This window comes from Callithrix jacchus, chromosome X, assembly GCF_049354715.1.
Source record: "Callithrix jacchus isolate 240 chromosome X, calJac240_pri, whole genome shotgun sequence".
In the NCBI taxonomy this organism is placed as follows: domain Eukaryota; kingdom Metazoa; phylum Chordata; class Mammalia; order Primates; family Cebidae; genus Callithrix; species Callithrix jacchus.
The window spans coordinates 103,752,308-103,769,915 of NC_133524.1; the positions used below are offsets into that span (position 1 = coordinate 103,752,308).

Genomic DNA, 17,608 nt, shown 5'->3' on the forward strand with positions numbered 1-17,608 from the left:
CTTCTGTGGGGTCACTGTTGATCATGGCTAATCAGTCCTGAATACTCCAAATATTTATTACGCCACTCCCCGACCGTTTGTTTAAAACCAAGCCACGGAATTTATGCAAAACTAGGGTAACAACTCTACGTCTAAGTGAACTTAAGACAACCAGATTCCCTAGCAGTGGCAAGATAGCGACACGCCTGCTTTTCTTCACTCCAAGGCGGGAAAAGCGGAGCTCCCGGAGCTGCGATTCTCCCTAGAGTGGGAGCAGCGCGTAGCTCAAGCCAGTGGCCCGCAAGAACCGTGTGGCAGTTGAACAGATGCTCCCCTGGAGACTTGGAGCCCAGAAGGCTTGCCCACAGCGGAAAATAAGAAGCGCGATCCCACCTGCACACATACAAACACATGATCGCACGCACCAAGCCGGGACGGAAGCACAACAGGCGTTTCTGTCGCGTGGGGGAGACGTTGAAGGCGGGGGGCGTGGAGGATCTTAGCAAAACCTTCTCAACCCCTGGCCCACTGACCCTACCCTTCTGCCCCCGCTTTTCCAGAGCGGCTGGAGATCGAGTCTCAGATCTGGAATTCACGCGCGGGAAATGCATAAAAGAGAGTGAAGCCTGCTGCCGACCGGGACAAACGAAAACCCCACAACCTCACCTTAGCGGTACCCGCCGCCGCTGGCTGTCTGGCCCTGAACTAAACGGGCGGGCCTCCGAGACTGCGTAGCCGCCAGAGGGGCGGGTCCGGACCTGCTCGAGCCGGAAAGAACCGGCCTGCTCTGCGAGTAGGTTCCCGCTGAAGTGAAGCTAACCTAGACCGAGGCTTAAATGGGGTCGACCTGGTTAACTAGAAAGGGCCACCAGTGACCCTGACCTGGACGCGCTCGGATTGGTCTATTCTAGGGCCGTCTCAGATGAGACTCTTTTATGATTGGCCAGGAAAGTCAAGCGGGAACCCAGAGGTTGGCGGTTGGGCGGGGGCTGGGGGCGGCAAAACAAAGTTGTTACCCTAGCAACAGATAGACGCCGCATTTTCCACAGTCTATTTTCGGAGCCTATCCACAGACCCGAAAACTGAACAAAGGTGAGGAAACTCGAACTTCAGGAGGGGAACAGACAGGGTCCTCAGATGCCGTGGCTATCAGAAAAACTAGGGAGAACTCTAGATATTTATAACTCTGAGAGATACCCAAAAAGCCACAAGTTGGACAAGGTAGAGAACACCAGTTCTCTAAATCCTGCTATCCTAAACTAGGAGCAGGACGCTGCTTTAACAAAGCTCGCTTTTTCAGGATGTGAGTGAGAGATGGGTGCCAGAAAGCCAAAATGAACATCTGAAGGTTTCCAAATGGTCTTCTCTCAACTCTCACATGCACTTATTGATTCTCCCTTCCCATTAATAGTGACTAATTTGGAAATGTAAACCATATTTTCTTACAGGAGAACCTGGGTGCTCCAAACTGGAGCAGCCACTGACCCCTTCTGTTTTATATGTGCAGGCACGATTTATCCTAGCCTAGCATGCCTTGGTTAGGAAATATTTTATAGGGAATATAACACTTAAGACTGAAAATAAAATGGCCCCAGCACTCAACTATGTGAACAATGTCCTTTGTGCGACAGCTCGAATGCTGTGACCTGAGGGTTCCGGTGTTGCTTGGTTAGATAAGCTCGGGAGTGAGAAGTGGTCAGACCCTCGCTTGGTGGGCCAGAGTGTAGCGTGCAGATACTACTTGTACCTACAAAACCTGCTACTCGCCAAGGGCTGATTGGGAGAGTAAGTATTATATGTTGTTTTACTGTAACTGTCAAAAAGTGAGGAAGTGTGACCAAAAAATTAAATCTGAGTGAAGGGAGAGAACCTAGTTTGATCAGAGAGGAAGGAGTCATTACTCCTTAAGAGCTTCTTGTGATAAAAATTCAGAACAGACTATATTTCCTGAAGAAATGAAAAAAAATCGGACTCAGGGAGAAAATTTCAAAGCACAGAAAGCAAATTTGCCGGGCTGAGCGCAGTGGCTCCCGTCTGTAATCCCAGTGCTTTGGGAGGCCAAGGCAGGCAAATCACTTGAGGTCAGGAGTTCGAGACCAGCCTGGACAACATGGCGAAACCCGGTCTCTACTAAAAATGCAAAAATTAGCTGGCTGTGGTGGTGTATGAGGTGGAGTATGAGACTTGAGGTAGATAAACAAAGAGAAAATATTAAGTGTATTAAGTTTGTCTGAAATGTACTATAGAGCATTGGATAACTCAGGATGGGTTCTATAGAAGCTAAGGATTTGCCTCTCCATATTAAAACTCATTTTTCTGTAATCTCAGCACTTTGAGAGTCCTAAGTGGGTGGATTGCTTGAGCTCAGGAGTTCAAGACCCATATAGGCAACACAATGAAACCCCATCTCTACAAACAATACAAAAATTAGCCAGGTGTAGTGGCACAGCCTATAGACCCAGCTACTTGGAAGAGTGAGGTGGGAAGATCACTTGAGCCAGGGAGGTTGAGGCTGCAAGAGTCGAGATCACACCATTGCACTCCTTTTTTTTTTTTTTTTTTTTTTTTGAGACAGGGTGCTAGTGAGACCCTGTCTCAAAAAAAAAAAAAGGGAAAGAAAAAAAAAAACCCTTACTTTTCAAAAAGTATTGGGATGGTACAGACTCCTTATGAATAAATGACTAAAATAGAGGAAATACTAAATCAAAAACAATTTGTTTTGAGACAGTGTCTCGCTCTGTCATTCAGGCTAGAATAGAGTGGGGCGGTCTCAGCTCACTGCAACCTCCGCCTCCTGGGTTCAAGTGATTCTTGTGCCTCAGCCACCCAAGGAGCTGGGATTACAGGCGTGCACCGCTGTGCCCAGACAAATGACACTTTTTGATTTAATAACCAATAATTAATTTAATTTCTTGACTTCTTTGTCTATGAAAGATTCCACGTACTTTCAAAAAGCATCTTCCATTAAATATATTTTAAATTGGAAATGAAAACTGTTAAGCTCTCATAGTTACTTATGAGTTAGTACCTTTGATGGCAGTGAAAGTTAGACACCTGAAAAACAAACTATTCTTGGTATTGTAAAGATACACTCAAAATGAATTATTTTTAATAGATGGGATATCGTCGATAAGTATAGTTATAAAAAAATGCAAAACAGAAAGCAATTATATAATTTAATTCAGACATAGGCAGAGATGATGTCACTTTTGTGTTCTCAGAAGAATTTTAATGGAGGAGTTGCTAAATAAGGTACTTTATAAATAAAGTTGCTTCAATCTAGGAAAGCTGATTGAAAAGACAAAAGGAAAAATAAATAAAAATAAAGTTGCAGAAGAAATGCCAAATTTATAAAGCAGGCCTGGTGGTAATAAAATCTCTGAGTACTTGCTTGTTCATAAAAGATTTTATTTTTCCTTCAATTGTGAAGCTTAGTTTGGCAGAATATGAGATTCTAGGCTGAAAGTTCTGTTCTTTAAGTATATTGAATATTGGCCCCCACTCTCTTCTGGCTTGTAGGGTTTCCACTGAGAGATCTGCTGTAAGTCTAATAGGCTTCCCTTTATGGGTAACCTGGCCTTTCTCTCTGACTGCCCTTAGTATTTTCTCCTTCGTTTCAATCCTGGTGAATCTAACGATTATGCTTTACAAAGCATTTAAGTTTTGCTTTACGAAAACTTCTGAAAGAAGCATTATACATAGAAAGGAACAACCAGTATGAGCCTTTCTAAAAATATACCAAAAAGTAAAGAGCATCAACATAAATAAGAATTTACATCAACGAATGGATAAAATAGCCAGTTAACATCAAATGGCAGTAACCCTAAACTTAAATCGACTAAATCCCCCAATCAAAAGATATAGTCAAAACCTAATGGTATATCCAAAGATACACAAAGACTCAAAACAAAGGGTTGGAGAAAAATTTACCAACTAAATGGAGAGCAAAAATAAATAAATAAACAAAAAGCAGGAGTTGCAATTCTCACATTTGATAAAATAGATTTCAAAGCAACAAAGATACAGCGGTAAAAGGGTCAATGCAACAATAAGAGAGCTTAATACCCAGATACATAAGACCCATAACGAGATTTAGACTCAATGAGACAGAAAATTAATAAGGATATCCAGGACTTCAACTCAGATCCGGAACAAGTAAACTCAATAAATATTTATAGAGTTCTCCATTTTAAATACACAAAATATTGATCAGCCATTATTAATACCCATTTTTAGAATGAGGCAATATTCCTGTTCTCTCTCCCTCTTTTTCTTCCTCTTTCTTCCTCTCCTTCTCTCCTTTTTTTACTTTTCAACATCCTAGTTCCTCACCTCTACTCAATACATTCCTCTGAACACCTGATTCCTTGTGATTCTCCCGTCCCACTGAAACCTTCAATCCATTAAAAAAAAAGAAAGAAATGCCAAATTTATTTAGAGAATAAATAAATTTTCTGTACTTTGAAATCATTATTTTAAAGGCAATATTTTACATAGGGATATGTCTATTTACTTAAACAAGTTCCAAAAAGATTGCTTGGTGATTCTTTTTTTTTTTTTTTTTTTTTTTTTTTGAGATGGTGTTTCTCTTTGTTGCCCAGGCTGGAATGCGATGGTGCAATCTTAGCTAGCTGCAATCTCCACCTCCCAGGTTTAGTCGATTTTCCAGCTTCAGCCTCCCGAGTAGCTGGGATTACAGCCACCACACCTGGCTAATTTTTGTATCTTTTAGTAGAGACAGAGTTTCACCATGTTGGCCAGGCTAGTATTGAACTCCTGACCTCAGGTGATTTGCCTGCCTCGATCTCCCAAAGTGCTGGGATTACAGGTGTGAGCCACCTCGCCCAGCACTGCTTGGTGATTCTTTATCACCCTGATTGTATTTACCATATATATTTGAATTAATAAAATATATTATCTATTTGAATAGTCTGTAATTCGGAGTTTTCACTAATTTAACCTAGACTTTTCCATAATTAACTGAAGTCAAAAGGCCATCTTTACTGATACTGTGGATGGAGGCAAATAAAATAGAAAGCATGTTCCCAGCCTTACTGCCAGTCTGACTTTAACCCAAGGTTACTGATGTTGCTTAAGTGCTGTGGGTCTGGAGCCAACCTGGTTAAACTTTTTCAGTCCCTGACTGGCTCCAGGGTTTTGGTAATGAGCTGGTTCTGGAGTGTCCGTTGCTTTAGCTCATTATGGCTAGTAGATGGTCCAATCATGCCTCTATTTATGAAGACCCCAAGTACTCAAGTTGATGTGGGAAAATCAAAGGCTCTGTCTGGAAAATGTTGCCATTAGCATTGGCCTAGCAAAAGAGAATGAGAGAAAGAAAAACAAAGGGCCTAAAAAAATTGTTTACTAAATAACCAAATCTCAAATAAAAGACAGCAATATATTTTGTTTTTACTGAAACTCTTAGATTTTCCTTAGTTTAAATTTATTCTTGGCCTATTTAAGTGACAATGCCAGATTCAAACATTTTAGGCAGTGTGGCTCCAGAATATTTTTTATTTTTTACTTTTGTTATTTTATTCATTATTTATTTTTGAGACAGGATCTTGCTCTGTCTCCCAGGCTGGAGTGCAGTGGCCTGATCTCAGCTTGATGCAACTTCTGTCTCCTGGACTCAAGCGATTCTCCTGCGTCAGACCCCTGAGTAGTTGGGACCACAGGGGCACACAACCACGCCTGTCTAATTTTTGTATTTTTTGTAGAGTCAGGTTTTTGCCATGTTGCCCAGGCTAATCTCGAACTCCTGACACGTGAGCTCACCTTGGCCTCTCAAAGTGCTGAGATTGCAGGTGTGAGCCACCACACCCAGCCAGAATCTTCTTTTTAAATATCACTACACTGTACTACCCAAGTAGTCCAGGCAAAAGGAAGAATACACTCTAAGGTGCAAAGGCAGGAAATCATAGAGTATGTTTAATAAGCAGTTTAGTTTTTAACAAAATATAAAACACATGCAGGAGAATAATAGGAGAGAAGGGCAGAAAATTACATTGGAACTATACCCTGAAGGACCTTGATTACCAGACTCAGGATGAACTCAAATGTATATCACATCTAGAAATAAAAGATATACCTATAAACTAACACTGCATAGTTCATTGTAGTGAATATAGTTCACTACAAATAGTTCATTTGTAGTTCCTAAAAAGTCCTCCTGTTTTAGTTTTCAAATGTGTATCTGCTTGTGTCAAATTAACTTTAATAAATGTTTTTTAAAAAGTTTAATAAGTTATTCTTCATACGTTAGACTTCTTAAAAAGCTAGTAGAATCTTCATTTCCATTGATTTAGAATGCTTTTTTCTAAAAATTCACAAATTGTTTTTCTCTTTTGATATATTGAACCACTTAATTAGTTATTCACAAAATATTTGTGATTCTTTTGTTTCTCAAAATACAATATGAACAAACTTGTTATGATTTATTTTTATTGTAATGATTTATTAATTTGTGTTTACAGATTATTATTACATTTGATATGGTAAAAAAGTTTTGGCTAAAGTGCTAATTTTATTATTACATTTCTATTTCAATTGAGCTATAGTGCAAATCTATAGCATTTTATTCCAGCATAATTTGGAAGTACAATTGGACTTTAAGAAGTCTAATTCCTAATATGCTTCAGATATATAAATTGTTACTAAGAATTATTGGGAATAATTTAACAAAAACAAATGTACATATTCCAAGGAGGAGCATCCCCTTTGAAGTAGTCACTTTTGGAGGCTAATCTACTTATTCTAATGTTGTTGCTATTGCTAAAATTGCTTTTGAAACTTCTGTTTTAGAATCACCTTGAGGCTTCTAGCACATTTCTTTGAATATCCTCAAAGAAGAAAATCTTCATATTTTGAAAGTAGACATGATATATAAATATATCTAGAAATCACTTGCGACAAATCTGATGTGTAATCAAACCAAATGATACCATAATGATACCTATTTTCTTGGTGATACATATGAAGGCAATTCCAAATGAAAAGAAAAATCCCAAAATATTTTGAGTATTGATAGCATAATTTACATCAGTGTATAACCTTCCAAAATGACTATTTTGAAATATAACATTCATATGAATTTAATCATGCTTCATTCAGTATTCATCAACTGCTGACTATGTGCCAGCTCCGGTTATTAAAGACATTCAATCTACAGATATAGCTTCCCACTGCTCACACTGGCGTACTTCCCACCTAATAAGAACCAGACCAGAGTTTCTTTCCAACTAACTAGTAGGGATTCAGAATTAATCTGTTTTTTCTAAATTCAGTATCCAGTGTACCAAAGGAACCATGACATTTCCTTCATAACCTCCGCTGTGGGTACCTAGGTGACATGAGAAAGCCACCGACACAGTGTCTGGTTTCTCTTTTCCAGCTGGAACTTTGAGCTCTGTGCTATTCTGAACCTTCATCTCTAGCAGTCAACTTGCCCATCATACTCAAGAACTGTACCCCACCTTCTATAGGCCAGTGTCATTCTTCACCCTAAATAGGTCTCCCTGTAACCATGACTTCAACCTTTCTGCTCTGAAACACTGCTCAGGTCCAGGAACTCCTGCTGCCATGTCTCTTCCAAGCAAATAAGACCACATTAATTGTAGTTCTGCCTATCACCTCAGACACAATATTTGGGACTTCAGAATACCTTCTTATGGGTTAGTTTTGCTGGTCCCAGTTTATTCTTCTTTCATTAGTCCACCATTGAGCTTTCACATGCCTACCGATACTATGCATCAGATAATGATATTTTTATAAAGCGTTTCATATTTTAGTAAACTCACCTGCATTGCATAATTTGATCATCATGACAATTTTATAAAGTATGTAATACTGGTATAATAAACAATTTCTGCTATATTTGTTTTTTAAATGTCTCATTTGTACCTTCTCAACTCAAAATACCAATTATGTTATTGCATCAGATACCTGGATGCATTTTTTCCTTTCATTGTCAAAGATTGAAATGTTACAATAAATTTTGCTTTTAACATTAGGTAAATATTGAATGAACACATAATCAACTAGGAATTTAAAAATATAAACAGGAGCCTCTTTGTTAAATTTGTGTCAATTATTCATCTCCATAGCAGACTATCAGACCACACTGTGAGAGAAGATTGTTTTATCTTTTATTTCACTTTTCCAATTTAATGACTTTCCAATGTAATGAGTTTTATCATTACATTATTCCACATCATTATTAGACATGATAGTCATACCCAGCAAAATGAAACTTTTAAAGAAGTAATAGTAGTCAGCATATGTTGAGTGCTTATTTTGTGCCAGGCACTGTTCCAAGCCCTTTTACATGTATTAACCTACTTAATACTTGTAACAACCCTAAAAGATATACACTACTATTATTCCATTTTATAGTTAAAGAAAATTAGATAATGGGAGTTTAAATAATGTACTCAATGTCATAGTGCTAAGAAAGTAAATGATGGATACAAATTCAAGCAGTGTGACTCCAGAACCCCTACTTCTTAACCACTATGATATATCGCCTCTATGCTTCAGGTATGGGACAATTAAATATTTGTTTCATGTCTTTGGTAGATATTAGGATCACTTTCCAATGTAATGAGTTTTATCATTAATTTATTCCACATCATTATTAGATATGATAGTCATACCCAGCAAAATGAAACTTTTAAGGAACTAATAATAGCATATGTTGAGTGTCTTTGGTAGATACTAGGATCAGTTTTCTATTTTTTTAAAAAAGTCAAAATAATGGCAAAACATAATTTTAAAAACAGAAGATTTGTAAAACACTATCTGCATGCAGATTGATTTTGGCACGTGGCTGTACCAGCACACATCTGAGAATCCTTTTGTATTACTGTTCTAGGCACAATGTAAAAATTTTAGGGATCATTTAATGAAAGTACTAAAGAAATGTTTCCCATGGGTTAGTTTTATGACAATGTTTTCAAAATGTCAGCAGAAGTGTAAAAAAAAAGATTCCTATATTTATGCCCAAATCACTAACGATAGGCCTAATTCTACAGTCTTTGTTAGGGTTATTTGTTAATGTTTGACACCTCTAACATTTTTAAAGATCCTGAACTTCCTACTCCAAATATAACAGCAGAGATTATTAAAATGACTGCTGTCTGGATGGTAGGATTATAGGTATTATACTTTTCTTATTTCTACGTTTAATGTACTATTTCCTAAAAAAGCCCACAATAGACATATACATATATATATATGTATATGTATTACTGTAATAATCAGAAAAGCAATTTTTCATTGAAAGTCAATGAACCCATTGGAGCTCTCAAATGGCAATATAATGCTAGGTATCATCAAGGGTTAATTAAGAATTGAAATAAAGCAGAAGGTACAGGCCTGCCTGAGGCAAAAAAAAAGAGTGAAATGAGTACAGATCATCGGGGCATATTTCTCAAACAACATATTTTCAGTTCACTTAGTGGGATACACAGCCTAAACAGCAAACATGTGACAGATAAAAAGACTAAAAAATATGTTCCCAAATGATGACACATAATGTATATGACATTGACATATGCTTGTTCTAGAGGTAGGACTTAAGAATCTGCATTTTAAACCAACTCCCCCAAATTATTCTTAAGCACATTAAAACCCAAGAACCACTATAGTTGGTGCTCAATAAATGTTTGTTAGCTTGAGTATGACATTTTAGTAAAGCAGGCTAAATGTTTGCATTTACTTGCTGCTCCAGATCTGTGTTAGCAAAATACATATATTTGAAGGAGTTTAAAAGGATTTCCAAGGAAGTATAAGAACCAATGGAGTGACCCAGGGAAAGAAGGGAGGTATGACAATAAGACATCCTCATGTCTTAAATGAAACAGAAAAGTAAAATACCTCTTTCAGATTATCTTTTTTTCCTCAGATAATGGAATCTGAAAATATGGAGGCAGAAAATCTGGAATCTCAAAGTATGGACATTGAGACTGTTTCTTCAGTAACAGCTCTACAAGCCCTCACCAAGCTACTTAATCCTGAAGAAGAGGATGTTTATGACTATGGACAGGTGGTCATATACTTAAGTTGAATAAGTTGCGTTCAAGGGAAGTTGTGGAACCATATTCGAACAACCTGTTCCCACCTAGCTGTGGGAGCAGAGCTGTGTCATTTGATATATGCACGGGAAGCTACAAGGCTGATTATGCATGACAATGTAACCTCTAGTACATTTCTAGCAAACATAATTATATTTTTCTAAACCACCTGAACGCTGAATAGGAAAATAGTTCTGTAACTATGGTAGCAATAGCCACATTTCAAAATGTTGTCATTTATATTTATGGCCAAAGAATGCCTGACAGCCATTGCAGGGTGGTAGCTAGGATTCTTTAAGCCCAGACAGTATTTCTATAAAACAAATATATTCAGTTATGCAGTATTAGTTGGACCCCCAAGTACCAGTCCCTTGATTTTTAAATTTGTCTACACATTAATGCAGAACAGAAAGTTTTTGAGCCAAATAATAGGACAAACTAGTTTCAGCCTACAAAAATTGGCTTCCCAGTAATGCACAGATAAAGCTGTGGAGTCTAATTAGTTGAGTAGCATTTGGGGTCAGGATAGGTAATGCCAGTAAGGCTTGCAGTGGCAAGATGGGCTTCATTTTGCATAGAAGAGTTCCTTGAACTGAACTTTGGCCACTCCAAGTTTACTGCCAGTATTCCCAGAAAAATTAAAACACTTTTATATAACTCCCTGCTCTTCATTCTATTTCTTTTATTTATTTATTTATTTAGACAGAGTCTTGCTCTGTTTCCCAGGCTGGAGTACAGTGGCACAATCTTGGCTCTCTGTAACCTCTGCCTCCCAGGTTCAAGCAATTCTCCTGCCTCAGCCTCCCAAATAGCTGTGACTACAGGGGATTGCCACCAGGCCCAGCTAATTTTTGTATTTTTAGTAGAGACAGAGTTTCCACTGTGTTAGCCAGGATGGTCTCGATCTCCTGACCTCATGATCCACCCCCTTCAGCCTCACAAAGTGCTGGGATTACAGGTGTGAGCCACCACACCCAGCCCATTCTCCTATTCCTTAAATATCAGTGAGCCTTGGCTATCAGACTGCCTATGATAGGGCAAACAAAATTTGGGGTACAAATCCCATATTATAACAGAATATGTCAATTTGCATAAAATTATTTTAATGAAGTGTTTTTCCATATGACCAATTTACCATGAATAAATCATCTTTCACGAATGTATGTACCAATTTACTCCTCCCAAAATTTATTTTTGCCACAATGTAGAGAAAAAAGCATGCTATGAATAGGCAGCAAATTCAGTGGCTCAGATTGACACTGAACTGAGCTACCACCATAAGGAAGAGCTTAGGTAGAATAGGGCATAATTAAATAAGACATGAAATGGAAATAAAATTTGTAGAACTGAGTCAGCTTGGAGCTAGGATCAGGAACCAGGAAGTTTTAGTCAGGGAAAAGTCTTAGTAGAGGCCAAAGAAACGTCAGGACGTTAATGACAGTAGTAGCTATACACAACAAATAGGACGCAGGAGAAAATGTTAGGAACGATGTATCAGTGAAGTTGAAAAAGCAAGCTCATTTTTGCTACCTTAGTTGAAGTAGCAGAATAATAATTTTCTGGAGCCTACATGCTGGGAAAGGTAGGGTTATGTCACATAGAAAAAGCATATCAAGTATTTGAGAAACAGTGATCTTGAATATAGCGAAGTGGAATTTGTAACTGGGACAGATTCAAATATAAGGATTTACCCTGGTTACAGAGCCTATTCCCTTTAGTGTTTATGGCTGAAGGTGTTTATTTGCATCTAGAGGTGTTTCTAGGAGGAAAGATGAATGCTTATGAGAATAGAGAGACTAACATAATACTGAATTGTACAATTTATAAAGGAAAATTGCTATACTAATGTATGATTCTGTACATCTGGATTATAAGCAATTTTGAGATAATTGGTCATTCAGACACCACAGTACAGATATCATTAGAGAACGTAGAATTACAGTTTCAGAACAGTGGGAGAATAATTAATTTTCTAATGAACTATTAAATTTTCCAGGAGAGAAACTGCTTTTCATTTTTTAACATATATTAATCTTGGGAACTGTGGGATGATTACAAGAGTGATGTGTTTTTGAAAATATGCTCTCTGAAAACAGCAAGAGAACAGTTGCATACACATTTCTTCATTTACACTATCCCTTTTCCATGTGACTTGTTAAGAATATGGGAGATTGGGAAGAGAGTGTGTCTATCATTTTTCAAACTCATGAGGGGATATTAAGGCTTGTGTGAAATAAGGTTCACTGCTCTTCATAGACATTATAACGAGGATGTTCTGTCTTACATATTACAAAGTGGCATGAATTGCAATGATAAATTGCTCAGATAATTGGCTGTAGATTCATGGTAAAGGCTCAAATGATGTTCTAATAGAAAACAATTGCCAGATGGTTTTTAATGTTTTTGTGAGCACATTCCCTCTTTTCACTTGAAAAATCTTTTTAATCGTTTATTTTCATTAAATTAATAAATTGAAACTCCCATGAGTTCTGATCCAATCACTGTCCATGGAGAGTATACCAATTTTTTTCATGAATATCCAGGGTTTTAACTCTCACTGCTTTTAATTTTCTGTGGAAGGCAGCACTCAGGCAAACAAGAGGCCCTCATGTTCTGAGAAATGCTTTACTCTGATTGACTATTAGTGTTCCGGTGATTAATAATTTAGGAAAAGTACTACACATTTATATTATATTAGTGAATAAAAAGAGGAAAATGTCCCAAATATTATCTTAGGATTTTCACATAAAAATGCCTATAACGCCTTAAGCACAGACATAGCAATTTTGAAACACCTTTTGGAAACAAATACTATTTTACACATTGCTGAGATATTATAGATTAATTTCTGATTTAAAACTGTTGGAACAGTTTCACATAATAAAGACCCACGTGAGCTGTTCCATCAGGTTTCAAGGACAGACACTACTCTCCTTGCCCAAACAAGACATTCTAACTTTTGTGCATGTCTAAAATCTTAGAAGATGAGGACAGGAGCCTGAGCGGAGGGAGATAGAGGTGCTGGTCTGACAGTATGCAAGGAGGTTTTTTTGACTGCCAGCAGTGGAGTGAGTTGGAGCCGCAGGGTCTGACGTCAGCAAAAACAATTAGTAAGAAATTGGGATTTTCTTTTTTTTTCTTTTTTTGAGACGGAGTTTCGCTCCTGTGACCCAGGCTGGAGTGCAATGGCACAATCTCGGCTCACAGCAACCTCCGCCTCCTGGGTTCAGGCAATTCTCCTGCCTCAGGCTCCGGAGCAGCTGGGATTACAGGCACACGCCACCATGCCCAGCTAATTTTTTGTATTTTTAGTAGAGACGGGGTCTCACCATGTTGACCAAGATGATCTCGATCTCTTGACCTCATGATCCACCCACCTCGGCCTCCCAAAGTGCTGGGACCACAGGCTTGAGCCACCGTGCCCGGCCGAAATTGGGATTTTCTTAAAATATTAAAGAATCCCTGAGATGGGCCAATGAGGTTGGTGTCACGATACTGATAGTGTAATATGTGTTATACTTAGTTGAAAAAATGAAGATTGTTCTTTTACTGGTGAGTCAGGAGAAGTCCTCTAAGGATGTGCATGCTTGTGCAGAAGATGGCAAAATAAACTTGTACTTGTATGAAGGCTGAGGTACATCAGCATATATTTGACACTATTAATTTGTGGCTGCTGTTTAAATTCACTAGTTCAGTGTCATGAGGCTGTGGGACAGGAAAGTGTTTCATACCTATAGTGGAAAATAGTAAAAGCAGTTATCGGAGCTTTTGAATGGTTAATCTGAAGTCTAAATACTTAGCTTCTGTTTACTGTTAGTTTTTATTTCTATAAAACTTTCACATACTTCTGTCCTCCATCTGACTACAACCAGACACTGCTAAACCCCGAAAGTGTCAATGCCTTTATACTAATACTTTGTTCTAACTTTCATAGAGATGAATGTGGCTCATTCCTCTATCCCCAGGGATGCATGATTCACTGAGCTGGAACTAGGGGTTTAGCCTGACCAAAGATCAATTCTGACCTAGAGTCTATTAAACCAAACACTTTTTTGAAAGAACAAGGAAAGCATATTCAAAATAGTACTTGGCATCTGTCCCTCTGTTGTATAATAATAATGGGTAATTAAACTGGAAAGCTCCATGAGTTTTTTGTTGGAAATCCTATCAAATTTAAAGTATCACTAGTCATATAGATTATACAAGTAGTAATTACAGAATATTGGACTTTTTCTCCTCCTTCAGACAAGTGGTTTATCTACTATTGGAGCCATGGGTCCTGGAAATATTGGACCACCCCAAATAGAAGAGCTCAAAGGTAAGTTATTTAACAAAGCAGTATAGATCAATATAATCTTTTATAGATTATAGAAGATTTTTATAGATTATAGATTGTAGAAGAATTATAGGGAGAGTAATACATACTAACACTAGTATTTGTTAAGATGAACTAACAATGTATTGTATACTTGAAAATTGCTAAGATAGTAGATTTTAAGGATTCTCATCCTTAAAAATAAGTATGTGAGAGAATCCATATGTTAATTGCTTGAGTTAGTCATCCACTGTGTATATGTATTTCAGAACATCATGTGGTATATAATAAATATATATAATTTTTATTTGTCCATTCAAAATGGAGAAATGAATCAATAATTTTTAAAAATAAAAAAGATAAACTGAAATAATCATGGAAATGATGAATAGCCATTTACATATAAAGATGCTGTTTTTACTCTACTACTGAAGATAGTTTTTCTAACAATGGAAAGATATTTACCTTGAATTATCCACATTCCTTGCATATTTTATGAGATAGAAAACCAAGAAAGTCACGTGTGGTTAGATCATTTTTTATTTTTTAGGGACTATTTACCAAGATGCTTAGCTTCTTTACCTTCTACCTTCCTGTATTCTAGCAATTTCATGGAATTCATTCATTGATAATTTAATAAATATTTAGCCTATTATGCATCGGGCAGTATGACCATCTCTGAGACTACAACACAGATCAAAACAGAAAAAGTCCCTGTTCTAATTGAGCTAATAGACTTTTGGAGAAGACAATAAAACAAATAACTACACAATTTTATCTTACATTGAGATGCTTATACATTAATGTCTTTGGGTTTACTTATTTAAAAAAACAGGTCCAATAAATGAGGCAAAATAATATTTTTTACATTTCCCTAGCATTTTGATCTGTACATTTTTACAGAGTTGAACATTTTACAAATCTTTAAAAATATAAAAGGCTCTAATTCTGTTGGTCATGATCACCATTAACCAGAGAATAGACAGGGAGAGGAAGTGAATTTCGTTAATCAATTTAGTTAATTGCAAAAGGTTTTATCTGTACAAATGTTGAAAATAATGACTAAAATGAGGTCTGAGGATGGTTTTAAAATTTCAGTTATTATTGCTACAGATACTCAAGAGGCTATTTGCCTTACTCAAGAGATATTCATTCCATGGCAGACTAGTTCACATTTGATGACTTTTGTGCTGCCTGTATTTCTGATAATGTAGGTCTAATAATCTTTAAATTCTGAAGGCAATTATTCATATGTAAAATGTTATATGTAAATCTGTAGTTAGGCTTTACAAAGCCCATGCTAGATAGAAGCTGATAATTTCAAAAGAATTGTTAGAATTGAAAATCTGACAATTGAGTACATTTCTGGGAATGCTTAAAATGACTAAAAGCAATGTTCTGCAACTAATGCAAGTCTCCATTGGATAGTACAATAGTTAGAACAAATGTAAGGTGGGTTTTTGCATGCCTACTGGGGCCTATCCACTTTTAAACATTTGAAGATGATATGCAGAAACCCAACCTCATGCTCAGCTTTGCATGAAGGACAAGTGGCAAAGATTTTCCTTAAAGCTTGTGTCTACATGAGGAAAACACTGGAGTAAAAAAATGATCACTGTATTCACTGCTTTCAGTTTCTTTAATTGATATTATGATTTTGAGAACTATGTCATGCTTGCATGGAAAAGATATCAAAGGGTTTTTATATAGTAAAAGCAATGCAAGACATTTTTCTCCAAATCAGATTGATTTTAGTTGTGATTTTCTTCTTTTATATAAAAATAGTTTTAAATATAATCTATTTATGTTTCTGGAAAAATGTATAATATTTCTTTGCATATGTGTATGGAAAGAGAGAGAGAGAGACTGGAATGATACACAACAGAATACTAACATTGATTATCTCCAGGCAGTTGGATTATAGATTATTTTCATATTTTTGTTTATGTGGTTTTAGCAACATTTTCTACAGTTGTTATTACAGGTCTACAATGTATTGGTTCTATATTGATAGAGAAACATTTAGTCAGTAGTTACTAATTTAGCTTGTTTTGACCAAAAAACAAGCTAGTGATTGCAAATAATGTTTTACTTCAATGATCCCAAACTGAGTGTGAAGAACAGGAGCAATTTAGAGAAGGAAAAAAGCACGAGCTTCAGCTTTATCTTGCCTTTCTTCACAGTCATCCCTGAAACCAGTGAGAAAAATAATGAGGACATCTGGAATTCAGAAGAGATTCCAGAAGGAGCAGAGCATGATGATATGTGGGATGCTAGAGAAATCCCAGAGTAAGTCAAATGAAGCCAGGAATGTCTTTAGAAGTTTAAGTTAGCTGTGTCATCTGATAGCACTCTATTTTTGACAAGATTCATAAAGTAACATACCACATAAAAGATAAAACTACAGTGACACGCAGAAGCCATGTGTAATTGATATTTTTTCCTTCTAGAGCAGAAACAAATAATAAAGCATAACACCTTCCTTTCAGTTACTATCTAGCAAAAAATGAAAAATATAGTTTTTCCATTATAAATTTATATTTAATGTCAGTTTGTTGTATAGTGTGGAACTAACTGCAAGAAAACCAGCCCATTAAATCGCAAGGATTCATACAAACTAAATTACAATGCCATGTTTATTTGTCAAGGACTTGCTTGTAATTACTCGATGTTCTACAATTTTGGTAAAAGGATATGTTCTCCCTCCAATTGTCAATTATTACCCAGACTTATTTACTAGATATTCTAAGATTATACTTAGTATTCAGTATATTTTGCAAGCAGGGTTCAAGACTTGCTTTGTAGCCTTTTCAATACAATAAAATTATAGATATGAAATTTAGAATTATTATAAAAAGCCTTTTATTCTAATTTAAAAAGCATTCATACTTTTAAGAACCTTAAAGTATATTTATATACATAGATGAAATTATGGGTCAAATAGACTAAGCTTTACATATATGTATTTTGAAATAAAATTCTGATTGACTATTTAGAATAGCAGGAAAACGAAAGCCAACATTTACTAAATTATGATGTACTGTATAAATTCTTAAAGACTTCTGTGGCAAGTGATATGACAACTTTTCTCATTCTGAATACAGAACTATCCAGTATTTTTTTTTTTCTGAGATAGAGTCTTGCTCTGTCACCTAGGCTGGAGTGCAGTGGCACAATCTTGGCTCACTGCAACCTGAGCCCCTCCTGGGTTCAAGCAATTCTCCTACCTCAGCCTCCCATA

At 36.6% G+C, this 17,608-nt stretch overlaps 2 protein-coding genes across 3 annotated transcripts in view; one reads left to right on the forward strand and one right to left on the reverse strand.

Moving 5' to 3' along the window:
- Positions 1-813, reverse strand: part of NUP62CL (nucleoporin 62 C-terminal like) — a 72,742-nt gene extending 71,929 nt beyond the window's left edge. Inside the window, exon 1 of the mRNA XM_008989730.5 lies at positions 646-813. The gene's annotated coding sequence lies outside the window, so the exon portion shown is untranslated. The remainder of the gene's footprint in view (positions 1-645) is intronic.
- A 202-nt stretch (positions 814-1,015) lies between these two features.
- The window catches only part of DNAAF6 (dynein axonemal assembly factor 6), a 41,679-nt gene continuing 25,086 nt past the window's right edge, over positions 1,016-17,608 (forward strand). The window contains exons 1-4 of one of the 2 annotated variants that reach the window (XM_035287644.3): positions 1,016-1,764; positions 9,884-10,024; positions 14,298-14,370; positions 16,551-16,656. In XM_035287644.3, the coding sequence (XP_035143535.1) occupies positions 9,887-10,024; positions 14,298-14,370; positions 16,551-16,656 (317 nt within the window). In that variant the 5' untranslated portion in view covers positions 1,016-1,764; positions 9,884-9,886. The remainder of the gene's footprint in view (positions 1,765-9,883; positions 10,025-14,297; positions 14,371-16,550; positions 16,657-17,608) is intronic. The other variant, XM_008989732.5, reaches the window with a different exon arrangement.